Below are 19,597 nucleotides of genomic sequence, written 5' to 3'. Positions count from 1 at the left end.
AACCTCACATTTATCCACATTATACTGCATCTGCCATGTATTTGCCCACTCACCTAACCTATCCAAGTCACTCTGCAGCCTCATAGCATTCTCCTCGCAGCTCACACTGCCACCCAGTTTAGTGTCATTGGCAAATTTGGAGATACTAGATTTAATTCCCCCGTCTAAATCATTAATGTACAGTGTAAACAGCTGGGGCCCCAGCACAGAACCTTGCGGTACCCCACTAGTCACTGCCTGCCATTCTGAAAAGTACCCATTTACTCCTACTCTTTGCTTCCTGTCTGACAGCCAGTTCTCAATCCACATCAGCACACTACCCCCAATCCCATGTGCTTTAACTTTGCACATTAATCTCTTGTGTGGGACCTTGTCGAAAGCCTTCTGAAAATCCAAATACACCACTTTAACTGGTTCTCCCTTGTCCACTCTACTGGAAACATCCTCCAAAAATTTCCAGAAGATTTGTCAAGCACGATTTCCCTTTCACAAATCCATGCTGACTTGGACCTATCATGTCACCTCTTTCCAAATGCGCTGCTATGACATCTTTAATAATTGATTCCATCACTTTACCCACTACCGATATCAAGCTGACCGGTCTATAATTCCCTGTTTTCTCTCTCCCTCCTTTTTTAAAAAGTGGGGTTACATTGGCTATCCACCACTCCATAGGAACTGATCCAGAGTCTATGGAATGTTGGAAAATGACTGTCAATGCATCCGCTATTTCCAAGGCCACTTCCTTAAGTACTCTGGGATGCAGACCATCAGGTCCTGGGGATTTATCGGCCTTCAATCCCATCAATTTCCCCAACACAATTTCCCGACTAATAAGGATTTCCCTCAGTTCCTCCTTCTTACTAGACCCTCTGACCCCTTTTATATCCAGAAGGTTGTTTGGTTCGGTATTCAATAAGGAGGACACAAAGTACTTGATCAATTGGTCTGCCATTTCTTTGTTCCCCGTTATGACTTCCCCTGATTCTGACTGCAGGGGACCTACGTTTGTCTTTACTAATCTTTTTCTCTTTACATATCTATACATATGTACAATTCTTGAAGTTCATCCATATGATCTTTAACGGTTTGCCATTGCCTATCCACCGTCAACCCTATACGTATCATTTGCCAGTCGAATCTAGCCAATTCGCGCCTCATACCGTCAAAGTTACCTTTCCTTAAATTCAGGACCCTAGTTTCTGAATTAACTGTGTCACTCTCCATCTTAATAAAGAAATGATGTGTTGTACCTATATTTCCAAAAGGTATTTGTCACAGTTCCAGATGTATTTGTTAATCTAAATGCTGTGGGGAATCAAGGTAAATCTTGGATATGGGTAATAAATTGACTGAAGGGTAGAAAATAACAGGTATGTAGGGGTGGGAGGAAGTACTAAATGGGGTGTTGGAACCCTGTACTGTTCTAACTTGGATTCAGAAACTCAATGCAGATTGTTTAGATTTGTCGATGATGCCAGACTTCAAGGGGTAGTGGAAGTGGAGTAGGCAGATCAGAAGTTACACAATTAGCTGGACAAAATATGTAACTGGGTAGAAAAATGTGTAAAATACTGTACGTAGGAAGGGAAAATGGGTAATGCACATATCCCAAGGAAGATTTTGAAATAATTAAAGATAATCTTTAAAGAACTAAGGGCCCGAATTTGATCAACCGGCTGCCGCCTTCCCGTTTTTTCGGCGCTCTTTGTGCGAGTTTGGTCACGCCGGCGGTTTGTAAGGACCGCTGGGGAGTGTCCGCTGGCGTATAACGCCGAAAAAAAAATCCTCCCACTCGACATTCATCCGAGCGGTCCTCCACTCCAGCAGGAGAAAATACCGCCGCGTGGAAGCAGGTCTTACCTGGACAGTAGGTATGAAGACCTGCAAGAAAAGGTTAGTAAGATGTTTTGCTTTCATTCTTTTGCAGCGATTTTGTTTGAAAGGATCCTCTGAAGGTTTTGTTATGTTTTGTTTTTTATTTGTTGAACATTTTTTGCTTTGCTCCCCTCCCTCGGCTCGACTCTAGCCTCTTCGTTACTTTGTCGAGGATTGCATTTGCCGCCCAGAATCCGACCTACCGCCCGCTGCCACCCAGAATTGCTGTGTAATGTCCATTTTTTCCGCCAGACATTTTTTTCCCCCAGTTTTTAACCAAACTTCCGCCAAAGTACCGTCACAATCTTAGCAGTTTTTTGACGGTAAATGAGCAGAACGTAGGTTTGATCAAATTCGGGCCCTAGGTATCTTAGTAGACTTTACGCGTAAAATGCTCACCCAGTGCAGAACGACAGTCAACAAAGCCATTATATTATTGAGTTGCACAGCAGAAACAGTTGAATATAATTCAGAGAAAGTAATGTTGAAATTATATATTGATTTGGTCAGGCCGCACCTTGACTACTGTGTCCAATTCTGGTCATTGTGACCTAAATGCATCATTCGAGTGTTGGAGGCAGTGCAGAGAAGAGCCATGAGGCTGAACCTAATGTTAGAAGTCTTGAGATATGATTAGAGAAACTTGAGCTTTTCCAGCTTTGAAAGGCGGTGTCTTCGCGATAGATAATAATAGTAGGAACATAAAAACAGGACTAGGCCATTCAGCTCCTGTAGTCTGTTCCGCCATTCAATTAGATCATAGCTGATCTGCATCCCAACTCCATTTACCCATCTTTGTTCCTTATCCTTTGATAGCCTTTGCCTATTGATCTCAGTCTTGAATATTTCAATTGACCCTGGTGAAAAGACATGGGATATGCCCATGATCATCTTGCAGCTAATAATGAGAGTTATACTAGCTTTTCTCTCCACTGGACAGGCCCAGCAAGCAATGAACTGGATACTCTGGGATCATGAGACATGTTGCATTCTTGGTGATTTGCTGGGCTGCTGTCCATAATGGCTGGATGTGAGCCAGAATATGTGTAGAAGGTTGCCTTTTTGGCCATAGCCTCTTCAGCAGTCATCTAGCATGGAGGGATGGAATTTATGAAGCATTTGTGGGGTACAGTATGTGTGATTTATGATTTTGAATTGGCCTTCCTGCATTTTGCTGCAGCTGGTGGTGTTTGGGTGCTGACTCCATAACTCTCGCCTTGGTGGTCAGCTTAGAGGCCGAAAGGCAGAGACAATGCAAGCGTGTGACAGACAAAGAGAAAGAAAGAGGGCAGCAGAGTGGAAGGCACAGTGAAAGAGACAAAGAGTGGGAGAGAAGCAGAATCAGTTACAATGAGGCGGTTTTAAAAATTGAGCAACGCCAAAGGAGATCAACTGTTAATCTTGAAAATTGATAAATTTCTCATCTAAAATTCCAAGAGCAGGCTAGGTAGACCTTTACATTCGACAATGATGACCCAACGGGGGTTGGTTCATTGAGTCAAAGCAGCTTCTCTCATGCTCGTCTTGTAAATCCCTCACCTTGGGTTGGTGTTCTGAGCCCCAACGTCGCTCTCTGACTTTGAGGTTGATGTATATAGCTCAACACACAACGTGCCCTGTCGTCCCCGCACCTTATCCTGGCACAGTTTCTAGCCACATGCGATGACCCCACTGTTCTCACTGATAAACGTAGTGACTGAGGTATAAAGAAAAAACTTAAATACATTTGGATAGTTTCCGCTCGCAAATTGGCCAAACCAGCGTAAAAGATCGAGGAACTTCAAGCACAAATTATGTCCAGTGCGAGTCGAGTTTCTGTGATGTTTTGCACCAGTTTATAAAAACATTGCTGGAAACTGGCCATGCTCCAAATTGAATTGTTCACCATGGTGAATTTCTGCTACTGTACTACCTGTTTCAACGACCTGGCTTCGTGCCCGCCGCGCGCCGCTCCCTCCAATGGCCCCGGCCTGCTGATGGTCTTGCAGGCCGGGACCGTGCCGATTTCCGGGCTGGCCCGCCGCATGCTGCTCCGTCCAATGGCCCCGGCCGGCTGATGGTCTTGCCAGCTTGTTGATTGCAGTGCGGGCAGGCACAACAGGGGGTGCGAAGGAGCGGCAAGAGTCTGTAGAGGGAAGCGACCGGGCCCAGGAGAGGCTTGAATCTGGGGCCCAGAAGAGCCAAGGACCCAGGGTCAGCATGGGCCAGCCCACACTGCGATATGTGTGCGCGCTCGGTCGGGTAATCCTTGACACTGGACCAAGACCTAGCTCTGTCAAGCCCGTGTGGTGGCTGGTGTGCAACGGCTACCCCACGTTAAAAAAAAAAAATCCATGCACAGGCACCTTTCACCCTTCACGATGTAGTTCTGGATCTGGAATATTAGGTCCTTCATTGAAACACCTGTGAACTCATCTCTTTTTGGCGTGGAAGCAAGTCATCCTCGCTTCGAGGGGCTGCCTATGATGATAATTGGTCAGCTTAGGTCATGTTCCCAGGTTTCCTTCAGGTTAATGTTTCCATCCTTGGTTGTGGAGCCAAGAATGGTACACAGAATGGAGCAGTGTCTGAAAGAGGCTGTTGGGGAGTGAAGGGAAAGCTCCAAGGATATTGGTTTACACTGACGTTCACAAAATATTGCAGGGTTATGGAGAGAGTGCTCCATCTGTTGGTCTCGATATTTGTCATGCAGGGCAATTTGTCATTTGGCTAGTGGAAGAGCAAATTATAATGGGGAACAAAGAAATGGCAGACCAATTGAACAAATACTTTGGTTCTGTCTTCACGAAGGAAGATACAAATAACCTTCCGGAAGTACCAGGGAACCGAGGGTCTAGTGAGAAGGAGGAACTGAAGGATATCCTTATTAGGCGGGAAATTGTGTTCGGGAAATTGATGGTATTGAAGGCCGATAAATCCCCGGGGCCTGATAGTCTGCATCTCAGAGTACTTCGGGAAGTGGCCCTAGAAATAGTGGATGCATTGGTGATCATTTTCCAACAGTCTATCGACTCTGGATCAGTTCCTATGGACTGGAGGGTAGCTAATGTAACACCACTTTTTAAAAAGGGAGTGAGAGAGAAAACGGGTAATTATAGACCGGTTAGTCTGACATCAGTAGTGGGGAAAATGTTGGAATCAATTATTAAGGATGAAATAGCAGCGTATTTGGAAAGCAGTGACAGGATCGGTCCAAGTCAGCATGGACTTATGAAAGGGAAATCATGCTTGACAAATCTTCTGGAATTTTTTTGAGGATGTAACTAGTCGAGTGGACGAGGAAGAACCAGTGGATGTGGTGTATTTGTACTTTCAAAAGGCTTTTGACAAGGTCCCACACAAGAGATTGGTGTGCAAAATCAAAGCACATGGTATTGGGGGTAATGTACTGACGTGGATAGAGAACTGGTTGGCAGACAGGAAGCAGAGAGTAGGGATAAACGGGTCCTTTTCAGAATGGCAGGCGGTTACTAGTGGGGTGCCGCAGGGCTCAGTGCTGGGACCCCAGCTCTTTACAATATACATTAATGATTTGGATGAAGGAATAGAGTGTAATATCTCCAAGTTTGCGGATGACACTAAACTGGGTGGCGGTGTGAACTGTGAGGAGGACGCTAAGAGGCTGCATGGTGACTTGGACAGATTAGGTGAGTGGGCAAATACATGGCAGATGCAGTATAATGTGGATAAATGTGAGGTTATCCATTTTGGGGGCAAAAACATGAAGGCAGAATATTATCTGAATGGCGGCAGACTAGAAAATGGGGAGGTGCAACGAGACCTGGGTGTCATGGTTCATTAATCATTGAAAGTGGGCACACAAGTACAGCAGGCAAATGTATGTTGGCCTTCATAGCTCGGGGTTTGAATATAGGAGCAGGGAGGTCTTACTTCAGTTGTACAGGGCCTTAGTGAGGCCTCACCTGGAATATTGTGTTCAGTTTTGGTCTCCTAGACTGAGGAAGGACGTTCTTGCTATTGAGGGAGTGCAGCGAAGGTTCACCAGACTGATTCCAGGGATGGCTGGGCTGTCATATGAGGAGAGACTGGATCAACTGGACCTTTTTTCATTGGAGTTTAGAAGGATGAGAGGGGATCTCATAGAAACATTTAAGATTCTGAAGGGACTGGACAGGTTAGATGCGGGAAGAATGTTCTCTATGTTGGGGAAGTCCAGAACCAGGGGACATAGCCTTAGGATAAGGGGTAGGCCATTTAGGGCTCAGATAAAGAGAAACTTCTTCACTCAGAGAGTTGTTAACCTGTGGAATTCCTTGCCGCAGAGAGTTGTTGATGCCAGTTGATTGGATATTTTCAAGAGGGAGTTAGATATGGCCTTTACAGTTAAGGGGATCAAGGGGTATGGAGAGAAAGCAGGAAAGGGGCACTGAGGGAATGATCAGCCATGATCTTATTGAATGGTGGTGCAGGCTCTAAGGGCCGAATGGCCTACTCCTGCACCTATTTTCTATGTTTCTGTATGTTTCTATCTTTAAGGAAGCACAGACCTTACTCCAAGCTGAGAGAGTTGTAGCAACAGTAGGATGCTTCTAGCTGTCTATTGTTTTTTTCTGAAGCTGTATCACTGACTGTGTATGGAATTTGGGAGGGATGTTCTGGCTTCCATTGTCAGCCACGGAAGGTCGGGAGAATGTTGACCTTTCTTGTGTTCACCCTATTCAAGAATGATAGGGTAGATTGTTCCATATGATTAGGTCAGCATATAGGCTGGTAAAGGGGCAGATGGCAAAAGAGAGCGCTCTTTTTGCACAGGGGAGTGGGCTTTGGTGTGGCGTGTATGCCAAGGTATCTGAAGCTAGCCCCTGGCCACGCACAAGTATAGGATTTCCATATGCAACATCTTGCCTGAGCTGGAAATATATTCAAATTAGATGGTTTGGAAGATGCTTGGAAGTGAGTTAGTTGTGTTAATTTTAGCATTATGTTATCAATTTGCATGAATGTTTTGTGTTTGTTTGCTCCTGCCTGTACTCGGTGGATGCCTAGATTCACTCTGATGCTTGTTCTATGACCAGAGCAAATGGGAGTGGATGTGGGGATTCTTTGTTGCAGTGGGATGAAGGGGTGCTATGGCCATTGGTGCGCACTGTGGATGTGGGTTGCCAATAAGTGATTGCAATCCATTTCTTGAATGTGATGCCAAAACCCTTCCCTCAAGTGTTACAAAGAAGAATTTCAACTAAACTCGAATGCCTTTTCTGCGTTAAGGGACAGTACCAGGACAGACATGTTGGTACTATTACAATAGTACACCACATTGAACAACCACCTAGTGTTGTCCTGAGAAACGGCTCCTTTTTACAACCTATTTGATCTACCTGGTACAGCCCAGGAATGGCTGCATTTAGTCTAGGGGCTAAGGTCTTAGGTATTTTATAGTCTGTATTGAGATGTCATATGGTCTGTATCATGAGAACTAGGTGGGGTCCGTACTCTGCTTGTGTAGTAATATGATTGTTGCGACATGATGTGTCGTGTCTGGAAAGGTCTTTGTCTCCAGTACATCGGGCCCAAGTTTGCCCGCAAGGTTAGAACGGTGCACCTCCATATGGTGCGCCGACTTTTTAGAACAGAAATGGCGCTTATTATTTACCTTGGTATTCTCCCCACCGTCCGGTTGATCCAGGCCCTTGGTGTAGCGGAGCCAGGGCCCGGCGCTGAAAACAGTGCCAGGATCTCTGCACATGCGCACTAGAGTATGCGTGCATGTGCAGTAGCTCCTCGCAGCTCGAATCTGTGCAGGCGGCGTGGGAGGGGCCCGAAGAACGCCGCCCCGAGCCCTGGCCGAATGGGCTCCCAGGGCATTGAAGATCGGGACTCTGGCTTCCCTCCCGTTCAGCTCCCCCCGCACCCCCCCACCACCCTCCCGTTCAGCCTCCCTCCCTCCCATTCAGCCTCCCCCTCCCGTTCATCATCCCCTTCCCCCCTCCCGCCCATTCTCTTAAGCCACTCCCGCCCGTTCTCGCTTCTCTCCTCACTCCCGCCCTTTCTCACTTCTCCCCCACTCCTGCCTGTTCTCGCTTCTCCCCCACCTCCACTGACAGAGACACAGAGACATTAGGGGCGGGGGGGTCCCGCCCCAGCATACTGTTGGAGGGCTACCGGTGCTGCAGTAGGTGAGTAGAAACTTAATTTTTTTTGTTTTTTTTTGTTGATTTATTGATTTATTTATCATTTATTATTGACAATGGCCCTTTATTTGTAAAAGTGAAGTGTTTAATGTTTGTAAACTCCCCCCCCCCCCCACCAATCCCTCGTTTCCTACGCCTAATGTATAAGTGTAGACAAGGTTTTTCTGAGCATACAAAAATTTACACTTACTCCATTCTAAGTTAGTTTGGAGTAAGTTTTCGCTGCCTAAACTTCAAAACAGGCCCCCTTTTGAAAAAAAAATCTGTTCTAAAATGAAACTATTCTAACTCACTAGAACTGGAGCAAACTAAATGTCGAGAATTGCAATTTCTAAGATGCTCCATTCTAAACTAGTTGCTCCAAAAAAATAGGAGCAGCTCAGGCCGAAACTTGAGCCCTGTGTGAGTATTTTGGTCGAAGAGTAGTGAGATCTTGGTGTCGGGCCTTGTAGATCTCAGCGGATAGCCCTGTGGCTTTCCCGATGGAGGCTTTTTACTGCCAGTTGGAGTTCACTGGCAGAAAGCAAGGCATCAAGCAACTATGCAATTTTTTGTGGAAGGTGGAAGGGGGTAGTTGGATAGGAATTGCTTTTTTTATGGCATGGCTTGACATTAATCTGCATTGAGTGATGTGTAATAGCTTATGAACTCTGTTTATCTCAGTCGAGTTTGAGGTGAAGGTTACCATTAACTCGCTTAATTGAAGCAATAGTCCTGTTATGCATTTGCTGCCAAAGGGTTGTGCCAGAAGTTCCCTGGCTTGTCATCCTATTCATGATTGCGGGAGAACTTTTCAGCATCCTTTTGAGGAGATGATATTGAGTTCCCCTCTAGCCTGTATCAGGGTCCTTTCATTGCTTTGTTTGGTGCCTCAAATGTTGAGATTCTAACCCCTTTACTTTTTTAATCCAGGTCACTGGGTCTGTAGCCCTTTGCACTTTTTAGCAGAGGTGCAGGTGACTATGTGACCCCTGAGGTCTGCTTTGGTGCTTTTCCACAGTAATACGAGATCCTTAGTTATCTAATACAGCAGGCGAACTTAACCCCGAGATATAATAGGAACTCAGGGTTGCAAATGCGAGCTGGGTTGAGGTAGCGATGTCTGAAAGGAGGAGGAGATGGTTGAATAGGCTATGGTTGGAAGTGTAATTGGTGCATAATCTGAGATGGCTCTTGGCCCTGTATCCCAGCATGTGACTCAGGATAAGTTGGATTGCTTCAAGAATAATAATTCTATCCTGGAGCATGTTTTATTATGGGGTGAGTAGTGTAAGGTGAATTCTTTCTCAGTGGGATGTCGGAACTCTTAGACACTCATCAGGCTGAGTTTTTTACAATGCCCCTGGATTGTTCTGTCTGCTTGTCCTGGGTGCCCTTTGTCTGCTGAAGTTTATCCTGTTTGGGGTGAAAGGCACAGTTTAGATCCCAACACATGATTACTCTTCCTTCCATATGTGAGCGAGTATGAGAAATGCCAGTATTTGGGAGTTCGTATTTGGAGCATATACATTAAGCATTGCTGTCAGTTCTCCTGTTGTTCAGCCTTTTGCTAGAATGGATCAACTATCTTATATAACAGGATAAATAGAGGGATCTATACAATCTGGTGAATTGCGAATGCAACTGAACACTCTAATTATCAGTGAACAGCCCCATTTCTGGACATGATGGAAGGAAGTTAATTGATGAAAGAGCTGAAGATAGTTGGGCCTCGGACATTGCCCTGAAGAACTCCTGCAGCGATGTCCTGGGGCTGAGATTATTGGCCTCCAACAACCACAACCATCTTCCCTTGTGCTAGGTATGACTCCAGCCAGTGGAGAGTTTTCACCCAATCCCCATTGATTTCCGTTTTACTAGACTTCTTGGTGCCACACTTGATCGAATGCTGCCTTGAAGTCAAAGGCAGTCACTCTTGCCTCACCTGGAATCTCACCTCTGGAATTCAGTTCTTTTGTCCAAGATGTTAGTGGGTTCCCCAAAAAAATAATTTTAGGAGCTCATTAAAAATCGCTGGTGCACAGGTGGTGACGTCACTGGAACTCTCCTTTGTGTTGTTTTTGTTTAGTAATTCTTCTCACTTTCCAAATGCCCATGACTAATTTTTTGTTTAGCACATATGTTATTTCTGGAAAAGAGTCATGATTTGCTGCTTACATTTGTTTAATAAACAGTTATGGGCAGTTTAAAAACAGCATTTTAGCATTTTACTTATTTATTTAATGTCGCTTCTTGTTAGAGTAGCTATTTTGAACTTCAAAATATTTTGCATTAATATGCCACAGGATATAGTTGCTCTTTACCTCCGTTCTTTAAATTTATTTGAAGTATTCTCCAACTGAAGAGGAAAAAGATACAAGGTGACTGCGACATTCAGCGACCTTTTGAAAAGATTTTTTTCTCTTTTACCAAAAAACAACATGAGGACTGTTACGGAGGGCTCTTGCACTAAATTTAATGATTAACTATAGTGCATTTCTTTCAGCACAGATCTGAGCATTTTGCCCTTGTGAGTGTGACATGTTTATGATTTGACATCCTCACACTACATTTTATACCTTAAAACAAAATCCTGATTCTTGTTGTCAGCTCCTGCCTCGATGGCTCTCTAGGGTTTTTGGATCCTACATCACTGACCTGTGTGTTCCAGACCTTCTAAAAAGGTGTAATAAATGGTAGCTTAATGCCTCCCTTCTTGGAATTCACTTTACTGCTTCACTTTACTCTTGCCTTTAATTATTGGCTACTGCTTTGAGCTGTTTTGAGACAAAAGTTTTCCTTATTACTTTTCCTCTTGGCACTTGAGCCTGTAACTCTTGCTTTCATGTTAACTGAGAGGATGGGGGTGGGGCGGGGAAATCTAAGTGGCAAGACAAGAACATTGAATCTTTCTCTTGGTGTTGTAAATATCCTGCAGTCTGGGATTCTCTTTCCATCAGACCAGTTCTGGGATTTGATATTTTTGATGCGTCTCATTCCAGACCTCCAAAATGTTGTCTATTTAAAATATTCTCTTCATATACCAAAATGTATTGCTAAATAGTTTTTCATCTGAAACAGCAGGTAGTCTTGGATTTAGATTTAAGTTCCTACAGCAGCATGCTGAGCAGGGTGCATCCAGATTCCATTGTTGCCTGTTCTTTGTTCGGTTGCATAATTTGGGACTGTATTGCACTGAATCTCTGCTTTTTGCTGCTTTCTTGGGTAGGGATGGAACTCTACCTCATTTGCTGTTGGTGCAAGTTTTAGCATTTGGAAGTTCATGTCCTGCTGTGGGGGAAGTCGTATGAATATGTTACATATGTCTATAAATTACTGTGTTCTGCGCCTTGCTCATCTCGCCCATCTGTTGGAGGGTAAAAGTTTTTTTTGCCATTTCGTCAGCTGGGTCTCTTGACATGCATGAATATCCATGACCATATTTGAGTCTCCAAATGGGTAAGTGCTAGCAGCTTTCTTGTCAAATTAACATAGCATCAGATTATGCCACTTTTGTGGCATTTTGAGTATTATAGTTAACAAATAAACTACAATCGGTGTAACAAATAATATTATATAGATTTCATTGACATTGTTCAGTTTTGTTGCTGGGTTTTGCAAATGGAGATTTTCATTCTCCATTTGCAAAAGTGCAGTACAGGGTATAATGCTGCTGGTGCCAAGCCCATCTCATCCTTGAGACTTCAAGAGATGGTCTTGTCTAAGTTCAACTATAGCTAGAATGAAGAATGCCTTTTATTTACTTTTGTTTAAAACTTAGGCAGCCTCTTGTGTCACCATTCTGTTTTACACCAAATTTAAAAAGAACTGAAAAATCTTGAATGATGAAATTAAGCCAAAACCAATCAAGTCTTTTTAACAAGCATATAGAGGATATATACAATTTGCTGTATTTGATTGACGGTTCAGTATTTTCAGTTCTGATAAACTTTCAAAATACACACCAGCTTGTGCCAGTATCTTCAATTTAATAGTGTGATCAGGTTGTGTATACTTTTACCTTCAACTAAAGTAGTTTCTAAATGTAACAACCCTCCCAAAAAAAGAAATGAAAACTGCAAACCTTGAACATAACAGAGGGTAGTCTTCGTAAAGTTTTCAATGAACTGTAACATTGTTCTGAAAAGATTTATTTTAAGGTTGCCTTGGAAGCTCATTGGTCTAGATAGACCTAGTTTTTCTACAGAACATGTACACTGTCACGAGTATATAAATTAAACACATTGCCCCTCGTTTGTATTCCCATGGTGAACTGAATCATGTTACTTGACTCTTACTGTCCTGCCCATTGGTCTGAAATTTCTGGTTCCTGCTCCCTCACTGGTAGGTTTTTAGAAGTTCAATGAAAATAGCAAATCGCCTGAAGAGTGGAAAATTCTCTTGTCACACAGAAGCTCTTATCAGCGGCAAACAGATGGAGACGTACGCAGAAAAAATTATCAATGTTAAATTGCATTATTCTGAGCAACAGAGGATTAAGACTGCATTTGAGACCTTGGTGGATTAAGTTAATGACTTGGGGATAGTGTTCTACAATTTCTTGGATTTTGAAACTACACAGGAAAAAAAACGTTGTTGAAAAAAAATGGCTTAAACGCTATGCATTTTATAATTGTAAATTAAGTAAATATTAAAACACTTGCAGCTAGTGCAAATACTTTTATTTTTATTTGTACATTTGCACAGAAATCCTATTGGCCCAAGTGAATTTCGCTTGTTACAGTTTTCATTCATAACGAGTTACTATTTCCATATATTTTCTTTTAATTGTAATTTTGGGAGTATAAAATCAGTGAAATAATTTCAATTTATAACTTGTAATTACATTTTAATTGATGCAACAGGCTGAATTTAGAGCTGGAATTGGTTCATCGAGGAGGCAACTTGTGTTTAGGAGGAGCAAGTGCTACTACAAAAAGATCCTGTTTAAGTAAGTGCATACATTAAATTATTGTGTTATTTTTCAATTAAATACTGGTTTATTCACCAAAGCCAAAAATACTCATTGAGTGTGTGTATATGATATCATTCCTTATCCTTTTGTACTAAGTCAGTCTTGCCAGTTTAAAATCAGTCTCTCTCTCACTGTAGTAGCAGGCACCTAATCTGACATTTTATCATGCACGTGATTTGAGGATAAGCTTTCACACAATCATGCAAGCGTACAAAACTTGCAAAAACCAACAAACAGCTTCAGAAAAGCTGACCGATCAAAAAAGAATATACAACTGGAATAAAAATCCCGAATAAAGGCTTATAACCAAAACTACTACTGAAAGAACACTGAATAAGTTGCATTCCTTTTTATTTCATGTTTTTTATTGATGTTTTAGGATCACATTCTGCTATTTAGTTAATTTTTCAATGAAAGTAGAAATCCTTACATGAGTTTCATTCAATAACAGAATTTACTAATTTCCTGAAGACAGACCAAGCATTCTTTGATGGGTACACATTCCATTAGGAAAATTTTTGCAGAGTGGCAATAGAAGCAAGTCACCCAGATGTAGCAGGAATGTGCTGCATTGATTGTGCTTAATGTGCTACTCGCAGCACTGTAAAACTACTATGTCAAGTTATCAATTATGGGCAAGTCGCAGGTAAAATGAACAAGGAATATTTACATGCATACTTATTGATTCAGCAAAGTCTCTATTTTAGTGAGCTTCTTCAGACTCTGAAAACTGGTTTTTGGTCTCTGTTTAACAACTTATAAGCATGTCCAAAGTGATGGGTGTTATGCAGGAGTATTTCCTGAAATAGGGTCTGACTGCTGAGTTTTTACTGAATGCTGACATTAAGTATTTAAAAGGAGCTGTGCTCTTCAGATTAGTACATACAGACTAATCAGTAAATCTAGCGGAACTTCAGGGTCATTTTGGAGAGAATTGATTGGCAGGAATGTCAGGCACATGTTGTTGACCCATGAATTATATATGTAGGGTACTTGCATTGCTTTTTGCATAATTTTATACAACGTGGCTGTTTTGTAAATACTCACTTAATAGTAAGATGCAAGATGTTACCAAACCCCTCTCTCTATCCCAGCCTCATGGGAAGGTGTTTTCCTCCAAGGGTAACTCTCCAGGACCATGTCATTAAATGTTTATTGTCGATCTGCTGCAGTATTGGGAGTTGCATGGAGACTGAGACCAAATCCCACCCATATTGTGATTACTCAGAATTAATGAGCAAATTTATGTATGTTTTGACAAAAAGCCATCATTTGTTTTGAAATCCCTGGGCTGTGCAGTGCCTGGCTAAACCTATAGCAATAGATTGAAAGGGTTGCTATGGAATGAGCTCAGCCCCTGTACCTGAACCAGCTCCGACCCAGAACCATGAAGCTTGGCTCCCATCTGCAAGAGTATAGCAGAATCATTAAATGACACTGCACTGCCCTGAACTCAGTGCCCTAAAGGAACACCTCCACGTTACCTGGAATGAACAGGGAGCGTTCAGAATGAAGGGTTGAGCATTCACTGTAAGGGAAGTAAACCTATGCACAAGCTTACTTCCACCTGCGGAGGGTTAAGGGACATATGCTGGGTTTCTGCATAATAACCTGAGCCATGTGTCTGCCTATTTCACCAGTCTGTCTATGTCCTCCTGAAGCCTCCGACTGTCCTGTTCACTATTTACTTGGGTAGAGGGTGCACAATTTCAAAACGTGGCAAGTTTTGTATTATCTGCAAACTTTGAAATTGTGCACCCTATACCCAAGTCCTGGTCATTTATATACAACAAGAAAAGCAATGATCCTAATATTGACCCCTGGGGGACCCCAGTGCATACTTCCCTTCACTCATTTTAAAAAAAATCCGTTCTCCATTACTCACTGCCTCCTACCCCATAGTCAATTTAGTACCCAAGTGTTACCACTGTCTCTTTAATATCATGTTTACTGAATTTTCTGAATAAATCTGTTATGTGGTCCTTTATCAAATGCCTTTTGAAAGACAATATACACAACATCTGCACGACCTTAAGCAACTTTGTTACTTCATCAAGGAACTGAATCAGGTTAGTCAGACACGATTTGCTATCCCTTAGTAACCCATACCTTTCCAAGTGTGAATTAATTTTGTCCTTGACATTGATCTCTTGTACATAACATAAGAAATAGGAGCAGGAGAAGGCAATTTGACCCCTCGAGCCTGCTCCGCCACTTAATAAGATCATGGCTGATCTGATCATGGACTCGGTTCTGCTTCCCTGCCCGCTCCCCATAACCCTTTATTCCATTATCGCTCAAAAATCTGTATCTCTGCCTGAAATATATTCAATGACACAACCTCCACAGCTCTCTTGGCAGAGAATTCCACAGATTTGCAACCCTCAGAGAAGAAATTCCTCCTCATCTCAGTTTTAAATGGGCGGCCCCTTATTCTAAGACAATGCCCCCTAGTTTTAGTTTCCCCTATGTGGAAATATTCCCTCTGCATCCACCTTGTTGAGCCCCCTCATTATCTTACATATTTCGATAAGATCACCTCTCATTCTTCTAAACTCCAGTGTGTAGAGCCCAACCTACTCAACCTATCTTCATAAGTCAACCCCCTCATCTCCGGAATCAACCTAGTGAACCTGCTCTGAACAGCCTCCAATGCAAGTATATCCTTCCTTAAATACAGAGACCAAAACTGTCGCAGTACTCCAGGTGTGGCCTCGCCAATACCCTGTACAATTGTAGCAGGACTTCTCTGCTTTTATACTCTATTCCCCATGCAATAAAGGCCAACATTCCATTTGCCATAGTAGTTTAGCCAGATCTGATGTTAGACTGATTGGTCCGTAGTTACCAGGTTTATCATGTTCCCTTTATTGAACAGGGTTGTAACATTTGAAATCCTCCAGTCCTTTGGCACCACTCCCATACCAAGCAAGATTGAAGGAGCTTCTTCTCTCTCCACGCTAGCGTCCTTCAGCAACCTAGGATGAATCCCATTTGGACTGGGTGACTTGTTAACTTTGAACTATTTTAATCCTATACAATTTCTCTACTCCGCCCCCCCCACTCCAGTGCAACATTAATTTCAACCTGTTCTTTTGCGAATTCAGATGCAAAGTGCTCATTCAGTACCTCAGTCATGCCTTCTGCCTCCACAAGAAGGTTTTCATTTTTGTCCCTAATCAGTCTCAGCATTCCTTCAACTATTCTTTATATATGTTCATAAATTACTTTAGGGCTCCCTTTTATGTTAGCTGGTAATCTTTTCTTGTACCCTCTCTTTGCCCTTCTTGTATCTGTTTTCAATTTCCTCCTGCACGCTCTGTATTCTGCCATGGTTTTCTACTGTATTCCGGACCTGACATTTGTCATAAGCCTCCTTTTTCTGTTTTATTTTAACCTCTATTTCCTTTGTCATCCAGGGAGCTCTAGCTTTGGATGCCCCATCTTTCCTCCTTATGGGATTATGCTTGGTTTGTACCAAAATATTTCTACCTTGAAGCCCTGTCATTGTTCATTAACTCTTTTCCTGGACAATATTTTTTTCTCGTCCACCTGTGCTAGATCTCTTCTCAATCACTGAAATTGGTTCTCTTCCGATTGGGTATTTCATCCCTTTCCATAACTACTTTAAACCTAATCATATCTTGATCACTCATTATCATCATAGGCAGCCCCTCGAAATCGAGGAAACATAGAAATATAGAAACTAGGTGCAGGAGTAGGCCATTCGACCCCTCGAGCCTGCACCACCATTCAATAAGATCATGGCTGATCATTCCCTCCGTACCCCTTTCCTGCTTTCTCTCCATATGCCTTGATCCCTTTAACAGTAAGGGCCATATCTAACTCCCTCTTGAATATATCCAATGAACTGGCATCAACAACTCTGCGGTAGGGAACTCCACAGGTTAACAACTCTCTGAGTGAAGAAGTTTCTCCTCATCTCAGTCCTAAATGGCCTACCCCTTATCCAAGACTCTGTCCCCTGGTTCTGGACTTCCCCAACATGGGGAACATTCTTCCCGCATCTAACCTGTCCAGTCCCGTCAAAATCTTGTAAGTTTCTATGAGATCCCCTCTCAATCTTCTAAATTCCAGTATATAAAGGCCCAGTTGATCCAGTCTCTCCTCATATGTCAGTCCAGCCATCCCGGGAATCAGTCTGGTGAACCTTCGCTGCATTCCCTCAATAGCAAAAACATCCTTCCTCAGATTAGGAGACCAAAACGGAACACACTATTCCAGGTGAGGCCTCACCAAGGCCCTGTACAACTGCAGTAAGACCTCCCTGCTCCTATACTCAAATCCCCTAGCTATGAAGGCCAACATACCATTTGCCACCTTCACCGCCTACTGTACCTGCATACCAACTTTCAATGACTGATGAACCATGACACCCAGGTCTCGTTGCACCTCCCTCTTTCCTAATCTGCCGCCATTCAGATGATATTCTGCCTTCGTGTTTTTGCCCCCAAAGTGGATAACCTTATATTTATCCACATTATACTGAATCTGCCATGCATTTGCCCACTCACCTAACCTGTCCAAGTCACCCTGCAGCCTCTTAGCGTCCTCCTCACAGCTCACACCACCACCCAGTTTAGTGCCATCTGCAAACTTGGAGATATTACACTCAATTCCTTCATCTAAATCATTAATCTATATTGTAAAGAGCTGGGGTCCCAGCACTGAACCCTGCGGCACCCCACTAGTCACTGCCTGCCATTCTGAAGAGGACCCGTTTATTCCGACTCTCTGCTTCCTGTCTGCCAACCAGTTCTCTATCCACGTCTGTACAGTACCCCCAATACCATGTGCTTTGATTTTGCACACCAATCTCTTGTGTGGGACTTTGTCAAAAGCCTTTTGAAAGTCCAAATACACCACATCCACTGGTTTTCCCTTGTCCACTCTGCTGGTTACATCCTCAAAAAATTCCAGAAGAATTTGTCAAGTATGATTTCCCTTTCATAAATCCATGCTGACTTGGACCAATCCTGTCACTGCTTTCCAAATGCACTGCTATTTCATCCCTAATAATTGATTCCAACATTTTCCCCACGACTGATGTCAGGTTAACCGGTCTATAATTACCCGTTTTCTCTCTCCTTTTTTAAAAAGTGGTGTTACATTAGCTACCCTCCAGTCCACAGGAACTGATCCAGAGTCGATAGACTGTTGGAAAATGATCATCAATGCATCCACTATTTCTATGGCCACTTCCTTAAGTACTCTGGGATGCAGACTATCAGGCCCCAGGGATTTATCGGGCTTCAATCCCATCAATTTCCCGAACACATTTTCCCGCTTTATAAAGATATCCTTCAGTTCCTCCTTTTCACTACCCTCGGTCCCCTAGTATTTCCGGAAGGCTATTTGTGTCTTCCTTCGTGAAAACAGAATCAAAGCATTTGTTTAACTGGTCCGCCATTTCTTTGTTCCCCATTATAAATTCAACTGAATCTGACTGCAAGGGACCTATGTTTGTTTTCACAAATCTTTTTCTTTTCACATATCTATAGAAGTTTTTGCAGTCAGTTTTTATGTTCCCAGTAAGCTTCCTCTCATACTCTATTTTCCCCCTCCTAATTAAACCCTTTGTCCTCCTCTGCTGTATTGCAAAATTCTCCCAGTCCTCAGCTTTGCTGCTTTTTCTGGCCAATTTATATGTCTCTTGCTTGGATTTAACACTATTCTTAATTTCCCTTGTTAGCCACGGTTGAGCCACCTTCCCCTTTTTATTTTTACTCCAGACAGGGATGTACAATTGTTGAAGTTCATCCATGTGATCTTTAAATGTTTGCCATTGCCTATCCATCGTCAACCCTTTAAGTATCATTCGCCAGTCTATTCTAACTAATTCACGTCTCAAACCATCGAAGTTACCTTTCCCCAAGTTCAGGACCCTAGTCGCTGAATTAACTGTGTCACTCTCCATCTCAATAAAGAATTCTACCATATTATGGTCGCTCTTCCCCAAGAGGCTTCGCACAACAAGATTGTTAATTAGTCCTTTCTCATTACACATCACCCAGTCTAGGATGGCCAGCCCTCTAGTTGGTTCCTCGACATATTGGTCTGGAAAACCATCCCTAATACACTCCAGGAAATCCTCCTCCACCGCATTGCTACCAGTTTGGTAGCAATGGTAGCAATCTATTTGTAGATTAAAGTCGCCCATGATAACTGCTGTACCTTTATTTTGCGGATGACACTAAGTTGGGTGGCAGTGTGAGCTGCGAGGAGGATGCTATGAGGCTGCAGAGTGACTTAGATAGGTTAGGTGAGTGGGCAAATGCATGGCAGATGAAGTATAATGTGGATAAATGTGAGGTTATCCACTTTGGTGGTAAAAACAGAGAGACAGACTATTATCTGAATGGTGACAGATTAGGAAAAGGGGAGGTGCAAAGAGACCTGGGTGTCATGGTACATCAGTCATTGAAGGTTGGCATGCAGGTACAGCAGGCGGTTAAGAAAGCAAATGGCATGTTGGCCTTCATAGCGAGGGGATTTGAGTACAGGGGCAGGGAGGTGTTGCTACAGTTGTACAGGGCCTTGGTGAGGCCACACCTGGAGTATTGTGTACAGTTTTGGCCTCCTAACCTGAGGA

General features: G+C 43.0%; 1 protein-coding gene across 7 annotated transcripts in view; it reads left to right on the top strand.

The window, feature by feature from the left end:
- The window catches only part of ubr3 (ubiquitin protein ligase E3 component n-recognin 3), a 439,870-nt gene that overhangs the window by 283,149 nt on the left and 137,124 nt on the right, over positions 1 to 19,597 (top strand). For all 7 annotated transcript variants that reach the window (XM_070875678.1, XM_070875676.1, XM_070875681.1 and 4 more), the window contains one exon: positions 12,875 to 12,960. In XM_070875678.1, the coding sequence (XP_070731779.1) occupies positions 12,875 to 12,960 (86 nt within the window). The remainder of the gene's footprint in view (positions 1 to 12,874; positions 12,961 to 19,597) is intronic.

Source organism: Pristiophorus japonicus, chromosome 3 (assembly GCF_044704955.1).
Source record: "Pristiophorus japonicus isolate sPriJap1 chromosome 3, sPriJap1.hap1, whole genome shotgun sequence".
NCBI classification, from domain to species: Eukaryota; Metazoa; Chordata; class Chondrichthyes; family Pristiophoridae; genus Pristiophorus; species Pristiophorus japonicus.
This window is presented reverse-complemented; position numbering and strand designations above follow the sequence as displayed.